The 11,917-nt window shown below is 30.6% G+C and overlaps 1 protein-coding gene across 1 annotated transcript; it reads left to right on the top strand.

Moving 5' to 3' along the window:
• Positions 1-403: 403 nt before the first annotated feature.
• On the top strand, positions 404-9,963 carry LOC132746401 (ataxin-7-like protein 3). The gene is made up of 12 exons (XM_060735523.1): positions 404-559; positions 1,478-1,593; positions 1,995-2,011; positions 2,670-2,862; positions 4,018-4,112; positions 4,619-4,702; positions 5,704-5,793; positions 6,289-6,314; positions 6,577-6,620; positions 7,135-7,203; positions 7,863-8,005; positions 8,374-9,963. Exons 1-12 carry the CDS (start codon positions 473-475, stop codon positions 8,514-8,516), a joined length of 1,107 nt encoding a protein of 368 aa, XP_060591506.1. The 5' UTR covers positions 404-472; the 3' UTR covers positions 8,517-9,963.
• Positions 9,964-11,917: the final 1,954 nt, after the last annotated feature.

Genomic DNA, 11,917 nt, shown 5'->3' with positions numbered 1-11,917 from the left:
AAAAGTACGCATTATTATATGATAGATATCATATCAAAATGTGTAGTTCTACTTTTCTTTAAAATATAGATCTAAAATACAGCACATGAAGACATAAAGTAGGCCTAACGCCCAATGAATATATCAAATGCTAGCACTGGCAAATCATGTTTAAAGATCCTAATTAAGGTTGCTATGTATTTTTTGTAATTGATAACATTTCCACACATTTCTAGATCTAGACGGTTTTTTTTTTTTTTTTTTTTTTTTTCTAATAAGTTTTACACTGATTATATTTTAAATTCCGTCACAATGTTTTGTATTATTCAGGTTATTTTACATATATCAGAGATGTAGATAACATGTTATCTATGTCTCTGCATGGAAGTTGCAATCAAATATCATTGAACGAATTTCGTGCACAGCTGATTTCTCGAGCATCAATAATCAGTGACAATGAATTCAAGGGAGATAATGTTGCTACTTCCTGTTTATGCAGTTGTCAAAAATATTCATTTCTGACATGGAAATCAACGCACCAGATGAAGTTGAGGGTAACACAGACACACCCGAAGCCGAGGTACTTCTTCAAACAACTGTTGTATATTTTGTAAGGAGAAATGTAGCTGTACTAGCGAGGAAACCGAACACTTACGTTCTCCAGCATAAAGTAGCGGGTGGGGTAATGTAAACGATTCGCCCAACTCACTATTCGTACTTTTATGACTCGTCTCACACAAATAACGATAAGTCGATACATAAGTGCTAATAAGAACACTATAATAACAATCATATGAAACAAACTCCGAACTTTTGCTTTGAAGAAAAAAAAACAATCAAATTCATGTAATGGTGAAATTTTGAATTTTAACACTTTTAAAACATCTGCACATGTGTTCATATGGTCATTATCATGGAACCTTCAATGAAACATGTTAGTGCCATTCCATAAAAAGGGGCATATCAAACCCATATATTAGAATGTGTGTGCCCTAAATGAGAAAACAATGTGCAAAACTAAATAAAATGAAATTTTGAAAGGGTATCATAATTATTATGAAGCCTGCTTAGCATAGATAAGCTATCAAAAAACCAATTTGAAAAGCAGACAACATATCAAATACATTATTATACATTCAAAAAGAAATAACTAAAAGTACCACACACACACAAAAATAATGTCATGCTGGACCATCTTCAAGGATAGGAAAAATAACACAGGAACTTGAAATTCTATCAATATTAACGTTTATATCCGAAGTACACCCCCTATATTTATACTATATAGGGGGTATTTTTGGATATTATCACTAATATTGGTTATTTGATAGAATTTCAAGTTCTTGTGTTCTGATTGAATTTAAGGGGTGACTTTTTACTGCCTTAACACAGTGCAAGCAATGTTGAAGACCCAAGACCTGTTTGTGTCTTTTTTTTTATATTTATTATAGAATTACCGGTATAGAATATGTTAGATTTTTGTCTGTTATTTTTACAGGATGAGCTGGTAGCTGTTATGAACGACATAATTGATGATGTTACCTTGGGGCTGTGTTTTGAAGTGCACAGATCTAGTAAACTTGGAACATTATTTCTAGGTGATACCGACCCCCAGTAAGTACATTGTATTCTTGTCACTTAAACTTTCTTATTAAACATTTAAAACATGTTGTATTAGTCAAGTAGAAGAGGAAAGATTAACACTACTACTACAAGTAGATGCCATAGTCTATATATCTGACAGATTGTTGAAACAAATTCTAAATTCAAAAATTGTGTGTGTTGTCAAGTTTTTTTTACTGGGCTGTGTTACATCACTGGTTGTAGAGCCGCTAAATTGTTCAATGCTTTATAATTATTGTAAACTTTGTTTTTTTAATGGCATGCATTAGTATGTACTTAATCTTTAGGCCTTTTTTTAAATTTCATAATTTATTTTGAATTTAATCAAGTTTTACAGTTGTAATGATCTACTAATTTAAATACTTTTATTTTAAATTTGTTTCTGACTGCAGATCACAGATTGAGCATGGTAAGTCAGCTTTTCATTTTTTTTTATTAAACTTTAATTAGCAGTTAGGAAGAGACACTTTACACAGGCAAATCAGTTTAACAATTTGCTAGCTCTCTGTGGTTTTGGTGGCTGCCTATAAATCACTGATCTCTCACCTCTGTGGTTTTGAATCCCCAAATTAAGGGACTTTTGATTCTTTCATGTGAGGAAGCTACAGAAGGTTTAATATATTTCAGGGAAGGGCACCATAGGTCTTCCTTCATTAGGAATGCTGGGAAGTCCCCATAGGACCTCAACAGTGCAGCAATACTGGAAAAAATAACTTGCCCATTTGTTTCATTGTCCCAATTAAAAACATTTTTTAAATTTTTAAATTTTTTGTTGATATTAACTTCCATATTTCCAAACAATATGAATATGAGATATATGAATCTTTTTAGATAAATATATGTTAGATATAATCATATTTGTTATATGAATGCCAACACATATCATTTTTTAAAGTGTTTGATTTTTGAATTAAATACATGTACTTTTATGAGAGAGTGCCTTGATTTTATCTTTAATATAAAAGATAAAACAGTTTATCATTATTTCAAACATGGAAAATATTTGAAGATTGATCATTTATAGTGTTAAGATATTAGAATTTAGAAATGTCTATTTATCTGCACAGCTTTAGTTGATCGGCCAGGCGTTGATGTATTTGGAAACCCACCCGCAAAGAAACAATTGGAATGTGTGTGTCCTAACTGCCAGAGAAACCTTGCTGCATCAAGATTTGCTCCTCATCTAGAGAAATGTATGGGAATGGGTAGAAATAGTTCTAGAATTGCTAGTCGGAGGTCACAGAAGGTGCTCAAAGACAGGTACTCATGTTATTATTGCGTCATTTGTATGTTACATTATTAGTTCAAAGAATTTTTGTATAAGTATTCTTGATACCTTACAAGTTTTTTCAAACAAAAGTGAGCTTAATGCAAACATCTCTTTGTATAAAGAAAAAAAAGGTCATTAATAATTTTCCATATCATGTAAACTGTAATGTTACTGCGATAATGTACAATTAAAAATATTAATTCTAACACTATCGGAAATTTTTCTATATAAACGAAGAAGGCCCGAAGCGTGCATTATTCTACAACAATGCACTCGCCGTTCTTATTATCTCTCTGTGTATTTTCACATTGAGGCGCCATTTTGTTTGAAAAATAAAAAACAATTTTTTGTCGAATTTTGTTGTGAAAACTATCTAGAATGAAAGAAAATGGTCTAACTAAGAAAATGAATCCGAACACCAATATCTTTAATTCAGTCGTTAACGCTGTACAGACGTTTTAAGTGTTGTTTACGTGACGTCACAATGTAGCGCCAAACAGCACGTGCAAAACAATTAAAATCAAGTACGCTATTTTAATGACGCAAACGAGTCAAGTTTTATATTTATTTCACTTTTAATAATTAATATTTCGCTTGAAAAATTATAGAGTGAAATAAAATAAACAAACAACGTTTTAGCAACGTTTTCAAAATTCGTTATTCTAAAAATGTTTCTACACACGGTAGATTTAATGACAGTTTTTTTTTTCAACCCACTGGAACAGCCTTTAAAGAACGTTTCTATTGGAAACTCTGAGGCGAAATCAAATTTAACCGCCAAACATAAAGTCCAACTTTATAATAATAATTATATTTTTTCTTGACGTGTTAGAATGGAAATAGATATTAATTCTTCGTGCATTATTGTATAATAATGCACGTTTTTTTGTTTAAATGCTTTGTAATTAATCACTCAGGCCTATCGGCCTTCGTGATTATATTATTACGCATTTGAACTCAAACCTACAACAATGCACTCAGAATTGATATCTATTTCCTAAACACATTTAGTGTTATAGCACCACAGAGTATATTCCTTATTTTAATTTGCTTGATAAATCTTGTGAAATAATTTAACAACATATACAGCAGGAATTGTGGATATATAAATTGTTTATTTTCACAAGAATTTGTTTATTTGTTAGTGATAGACTGGGTCAAGATTCATTAAAACATGAGAGTGGAGAGAGTGAAGATGACTATAATGATGCAGACTGGTCCATGTATCCTGATAAAAAAAGTTTGTTTTTCTTTTATTCATTCTTAAATTTTGAAATTATCAGTGAGTTCTGAATTTCCATTGAAATTCAGACTAATTAATTAATTATTAAGCAGAGATGTAGATAAATAGATACTATTTATGTCTCTGCTATTAGGCCAACAAGACAAATCTTTTAGAGGATTGGCTTAGATATTGTTAGTAAAATTTTGGCCCAACTCTTTTGCAGGTACTTTTTAATTTTGCTTAAGAGACAATTATGTTGATTTGTATGTAATTATGCAATTTGATATTACCCGGTACATCAGTAAATTAGGTAGGATGACAGATTCAGGCAACTGAATCTCTGTAACTGAGTGATTTAAAATAAAGGGGTTGAAGTCTATCTTCTATGATTGATAGAAACCACACAAGTCGCTTGAAGTAAGTGGGCTCTTGATATTATTCACAAAGAAAACTTTGAATCAGACCAGCCCAACTTTGGAGAAAAAAAGCTACCTAGCATAACAATCTTAATTTTATTACAGTTAAAAGATTAAGGAAAGAGAAAAGAAGTAATTCTCCAAGAAGACATAAAACCTCACGTTTGAAAAATGGGTCATCATTAACAGGTAAAGATTTTCTTCTGATTTTACAATTTGTTCTCTTAAACAAAAAGGGTGATTACAGAAACAGTAAAATTGCCAGTCATCTTGTTTTAATAATATTGCTTGTTAAGTCATATTATCTATTAAAATTTTTGAAAACTACAATTATCTATAACCTGTTATGCATGTCAAAAAGTAAGATGTAATGAAGTTGTATTATATTCAATTTAACCGACTGGAACCGAAAGTGTTTCGACTTTGCTACCAGTATAGAACCATGCCAGTCTGCACATCCATGCAGTCTGACTAGTTTCTATACTGTTGGTATCTCAGTTAATGTATTTTGATTTTGAAACGGACTGTTCCAAATTCAAAGCAGGGCAAATTTATTCAAAGCAGGGCAAATTTATTACATAATTTCAATAGTTTACTGCTCAAACTTTTCGAAGAGTTCCTGAGTGTAGATTTCAAATAACTTACCTCTTAACTCTATGGGTTTGAATACTGCTATTAAGTATGTATTCCTGTGAGGAAGCAATTAAGCTTGCCTACAAGAGTTGATACTACATATGTGCCTGCGAAAGCCTGAAGTAATGCGTGAAGGGGTCCATGAGGTGTACCGGTAAAGCTGAAAAGTTGTCATATGACTTCTATAGTGCCTTTGTGATTTAAAAAACCCAATTGCAGATAAAAATTCTAAACTTTTCCCACTGACTTACATTACTTTGAATTAGAATACTAATATTGTACAGCTAGTAGGTCAGAGCTGGACCAAACTTTGAGATATACATAATTTATCCCCCTTGTTTATGGCACAGATCTGATGTAGTTCTATAACTGGTATATTATTACAAATATACTTGTATACTTCAGTAAAAAAAATGTCAATTGACCATAAACAAGCCTGCTGCATTTTCAATTTTGTTGTTTTGGTAGTTCTTTAGGGATTCTGTTTTTCCCTATTTTACAAACATACAATCAAAATGCAGGAATAGTTATATATCCCATGAATGTGTGTATTACAGATGGAAGTTTACAACTACCAGACATGACATATAAACAAGAGAGGGCAGACACACCAGACTCTTTAGGAGGGTACGAGTACATGACATTAGGTTAGATTTTCCTGTATTTATTGATGTCATTGTTGTTGTTTTGTTTTGTTTTTTTGTTTCATTTTTGTCCGGGGGGGGGGGGGGGGGGAGGGTATAAAAGGCTTAATAATATTAAATAGAATTTGCAATGAGAGATTTTTAAACTTATTTTACAAAAGTTTATATTCATAAAGTTTATATTCATATGTATAGTCAATAAGTCTTGTGATTTCATACAACATTTAAGTCTTGTGAGGTGGTGAACATTTTATTTTCCCCTTTAATCAGTTACATAGCTTGACATATTTCCTGTCACAATAGTCCCCTCTCCAGATTAAATTTTAAAGATTGGTTGCCATATGCAGGTGTGACTGTAGCTAAAATTGATCACTTAAAACCATTGCCGTGTTATCTGTCATGTTATCGCAAAAGGTTGCCATACATTTTAACTTTATGTAAGCATGTTTTAGGTTAATCAGTTTTATATTTAATTTATTTTTTACTATATATTTTCAGAGGAAAAGAAGACTTTACTTATGTCTGTAAGTTGGTTTACTTTTAGGATCTAGAATTTTTGCAAATGCTTTAGTGACATACTTTATTTTATCAATGTGATATAATCTTTATTGCTCAATGAATTAAACTTATAAATATTATTTAGTACTGAAGAAAAGCCAAAAAATTATGACCTCAATCTTTACAGTATTATTTTAAACAATGCTAGAAAAAAAGTCAGTAAAATAAAAAAAAAGATGCTAATTAAAAAAATGCTTTATTTGATTCACAATTTTTAAACTTTTGCAGACATGTGGTGTAATTTCTGGTCATACAAAGAAGATGTGTACAAGGTATTACTTTAAAACTGTTCTAAAATTTGTCTCGAAAATTGAAATTTTTATACAAAATAAGTTGATATGCTGATAATAAGTGTATTAGAGACATTATTGTATAAAAATTTGAACAAATAAAAAACAAGTTTGCTTTGATATTTCAACATCTTGATATGAATTATCTTTAATATTTAATCTTAAATATCAGTAAAATTAAACTTGAGAAATATGAGTTATTTGTTTAATGTTACAGGCTTTTGTGAAGTTTAATTAAGTTTAAACATATGTGTATTTATTAAAACTTGATTGCAAAACAAGTTCTTGCAACTTAAATTAATCATTTTGGAGTTTGCTTCCCGGAACCAATCAGTACTAGTGTCATATGAGGAAACATGGTTGTGACCTGATTAGAGGACGAACCCATGATCCCCCTGGGTTAAGAGGCAGACACCTTAACCACTAGGCCACAGATTGTTTGTGAAGTTAAGATGTTAAACTGTGTTTATTATTTTGATGTCTGTTGATATTTCAGGTCTCATAAATGTCCACAACATTCAGAAGATCAGAGACGTCAGGTCAGGCACTATCTGTTAGGAACAGGGTGAGTATATTCAGGGATCAGGCTAGCCCAAAATTTAAGAGATAATTGACTTCTCTATCCTGTCAAAAAAGGACAAATGTTTTGGAACAAGGAGAAGTGCATACAAATTACATTTGTAGGAGTTTGATGTTCCATTTAAAATATTTAAGTTTTAGATTGACCAAACATTACTATATTTAACGAGTATTACTGTTTATGAACCAATCAGAATGCAAGAAAATATGAATATGGTCCAGTCAATTTTGAGAAAAAGATACCTTACTATTAACATATGTATGACCTCTAAAGAAAGTCTTTAAAATTAGGGAGAGAGGAGACCAAAATCAAACATTATAACTTGCATTGACTGATTACTAGAACTTCCAAAGTTTTAGCTACGCCTTTCAGAAAAAGTAAGGAAATTAAATATTGTTCTTCTTTATAATTTACATTTAAAAAATTTTCTGCCATATATGTATGTATAAATATAATTTGCTATTCAGGTAGAGGAACTGTATCAGCTCTCTTACGTTCTGATACCTTTCAATGATGTGTGATAATTGTATACATATAGAAAGTAAAAATTGATGAAATTTTGAAATAAATGTTTAAACTAAAAAGTAAAGTTTATTATGTTGTGATGAAAAAGTAAAGTTTATAATGTTGTGATGTATATGTAGGTTACATGGTGATGATGATGATAACGTAGATATAGACACATATGTAGATGGTGATAGTCAGTCATTACGAGAATCTCTACAGTGGGAAGCTGCCTCTAACACTTCATCACCCACTGACTCTACTTCTACAAACAACAGTAATAGTTAGTATACTTACTTTAGTATTGTTTATCATGCATTTATCATGCATTTAAATCAAGTTATTTATAAAAAGTTGTAAAATATTTGAAATGTTTTATTTTAGTTGATCAATCTAATATAAAAAATAGACAAAAGTCAAGTGTAAAATTTTAGAAAGACAGGGTTTTGTTGAGTACAAAGATTAAGGTTGGATTAATTGCGACTTTCTCGCAAATTTGGTTGATAAAATTTTGTGACAACACATTTTACCAACTGATTTATTTTTTGAATAAATGATTCAAATTGTAACTTTAAAACTTGTTGCTTATATTTAGTATAGATAAAGAGCAAGCAGGTAATGGTTTTATTTTTTTGCATCTTTATTTTACAGGTAATTCTCACTCAAGTTCTAGAAAACGTCATGGAAAAAGTAGTTCCAAGTCATCAAAGAAAAGAAAACTGGCAAAATCTCATTCTTATCATAACTCTGTTGTGTCAAATACTCAATTACCCAGCATGTATGAATTTGATTGATGTATGCATATAGTAAGGAATAGTTTATTTATTAAATATTAAACTATATAGTGAATATATAATTATAAATGTTTTATGTTGTCAAAGACAAGGCATAGACGTATAAAAGAAAGCTATTGTTAGTATATATTTTGTGAAAATCTTGAAATTATAAATAAAATATTTCAAGAAATTGCATGTAGAATCTGTGTTCATATGTAACTGTGGAGTGATTGTGGACTTAAAATATCTTGCCTTTCTCCCCTATGGGTTGATAAAATGATGGGGAAGTTACGTTAATTTCCCCCAATTGACTTCTACTGTGTCAGAAGGGATTAAAATTGTTGTAACCAAAATAGAAATACTAATACATTGTGTAATATCATGGCTATAATTCCACTGCTGAATAGTTTAATAAATCTGAAGTAATTTCAAATAAAGCATGCCAAGGTTCACTTTTGACTTCCCAGTTGTTTGCCATTTAATGTATTGTGGTTCATCAGTAAACTGCTTTTATTTTGTACCATACAAAGTAAATTGGTCCTTATTGGAACATAAAAAACCCATATAAACTCAGAAGTTTTGGACGGCAAACAATTTGGACTTTTGCTGTATTTTATCTAGTTATGTAGACACAGCATTTATATTATCTTAGCTGTGAAAGTCTGAAGATTGGTGGTTCTATCCTGGAGTACTTGCTACTTTATGAAAAAATGTATAGAGATATGCCATTATCTACCAATAAACCTGGAAAGTAGCCATATATCAAACTAAGAAGATATGAGCCGCGCCATGACAAAACCAACATAATGGGTTTGCGACCAGCATGGATCCAGACCAGCCTGCGCATCCGCGCAGTCTGATCAGGATCCATGCTGTTCGCTATCAGTTTCTCTACTTGTAATAGGGTTTGTAAGCAGACAGCATGGATCCTGATCAGACTGAACCCATTATGTTGGTTTTGTCATGACGCGGCTCATATATATTCAATACGGGACCAGTATTGTATAAATGTTCGTGTAGTAGTTGTCTCAAAATATCATTTTGTCGGGTTTTTTTTTTACAAAGGGGTCAGTTATTATGTGTAACACAGATTGTCAAACTATGACAATGACTTAAGTCCACTATTATATATAAATATAAAAGACTGTCTCAAAGTGACCAGTGTGAAGTACTTCTGAGAAGCAATAAGTCAGTTTAATGTCAAGAGTCTACAGTTTTTGTAAAAGCAATGCAGAGGTGATAAGATTTTTTTCCCCTCCATTTTTCTATAAATCTATCAACTTTTCAAGTATAAAACATGTTAGTGATTCTCCAGAAGTGATTGCTCCCACCTGTAATACATGTTTGGAGGCACACCTTGTATTTCATAAACAAGGGAATGCATAAAACTCAATTGAAATAGGCATGCACATATAATAGTTATCATATTAAAACATTCATCCTGCTTCTAATTTTAGTCAATCTAATAATCGCTCATTCTCAATAAAACACAGCATTTGATGTTCCACTGGGTAGCTCTTATACGAAGGTTTTTCTTGAGGTCAAAATGTCGTTCGAAAGGTGGCTGCCACTTTGTCTAATAGGGACACTCTCAGTTTTACATTTCTATCTGTTATTTTTCTTTTACAAGTACCATTAATGCCCTAAAATGTAACATACGTTACTGTCGCCACCTAGAATTTTCAACTTTGAAATTGTGTTTTAGAAAAATAAGTTCAAGAATAAACGAAACATGTGCTATTAGTCATTGCTTTGTGTATATGAACTTTGATTATTGGTAAAAATTATATTTGACTGTTAAAATCTCATTGATATAATGGATGATCAAATGTCGCCAAATGCATATAAATAAATAGTGACAAACTTAAAACAATAAGAAGTGAAACCGAAATTACATAATTGAATCGATGCATGCTTAATAATACAGCATATATATAATTAAAAGTAAAAATAAGCTTGTAGCCTCTAAAATATCATTATATTTTCGGAGATTTTCATTTTTTATTCAATTTTTTTCAACAGCATTTTAAAAAGAAACATACGTTACCATTATTTAAGAGCCAATCCATTTAAAGAAGAATCCAAACAAGAAAGAAAATTAACATGTGTGTAACTCTGATGTATTAACCACAAATTATGGCGGGTTAAACGGTCTTGCGTCATTTATTAACCCACTTTCAATGTAAAAATGAAACATACGTTACAGAAACATACGTTATCAACTTTTTAAAGTAAGTTTATTAAAAGGGAAATTGAAGTCAGAAAGCACGTATAACATCAACATTAACTTCTATTTGACATTAGTAAGTAAATTTGGAAAACTTTGGTCGAGTTTTAACTTGTTTAAGTAACCACAGTGAAACAAACGTTACTTTTATCAAACAGACTTTATATTGTTTACACATGCATATATAAAAACATAAAATCGCATTTTTATGATAATAGAATGATGTACATTTGATTCCTAAATAAAAAAAAGTCGATTTTACATGTAAGTTTCAATTCCGTGATCAACTTCATAAATAAGCGAGTGTGAAACATACGTTACTCCAACTTACAATTCAACAATTTTTGAAAATTAAAGATAAAGTTGGGATTATCATACCTGTTAGTAACGGTTACCTTGTTTTAGATGTAAGAAGATACAAAATTAATTTTACAAATGAAAGTTATTTAATAATATGTTGATGTACCAGCTGAAATGTTAAAAATATTTTACAAGATATTGATGTTCACAGCAACAACTAATTCGTTTCTGCAAAGAGCTTACTGGCCGTATTTCATTCTATATATAATAATGTTAAAATAATATCCATAAATATAAATTATTTTACAAAAAATAAAATTGTTTTCTCAACCTTTACTTGCATTTGAACAAAATGAAACATACGTGACATCCTATATGGGGATAACTATAGAACTGCGTAGCAATAAATTTTCCAAATATTAAGAAAGTGAAAAGTTGAATGTTTTGAAAAAAAATTGCTACTACAACATTTGTGTATGCATTCGACCTCTCATATATCATATATGATATATATCCTTTGAATGAAGACATAAAATAATCAATTCCAAAATTGACTATTTTTGCTTTCTACGAATATTTAACTTTGAAGAAATTAACTGAAAATTAGCAAGGTACCCAACTTCCTTGAATTTTCCTGGGTTAGAAAGTCCCTCTAGATAGAGAATTTACAGATTTTGATATATTGTACAGACATTTGTTGTTAATATGCAGCCAATATGTTACATTATTAGATCTGAAATCTACGTTACCGAAGCAATACAGTGTTATTACCGAAATAAATGCCATCCTGTTATATCATAGTTTCTTGTTCAAAATATTTCTGGCAAACTTGCAAAATACCATAAACTTTTACTTCAGCGATAAAAAATGACACAATGACAACATCAAATTT

This window comes from Ruditapes philippinarum, unplaced genomic scaffold, assembly GCF_026571515.1.
Source record: "Ruditapes philippinarum isolate M1 unplaced genomic scaffold, ASM2657151v2 ctg2683_1_1_1_1, whole genome shotgun sequence".
NCBI lineage: Eukaryota > Metazoa > Mollusca > Bivalvia > Venerida > Veneridae > Ruditapes > Ruditapes philippinarum.
The sequence above is the reverse complement of the archived record's forward strand: the minus strand, read 5'-3'. Positions and strand labels throughout refer to the sequence as shown.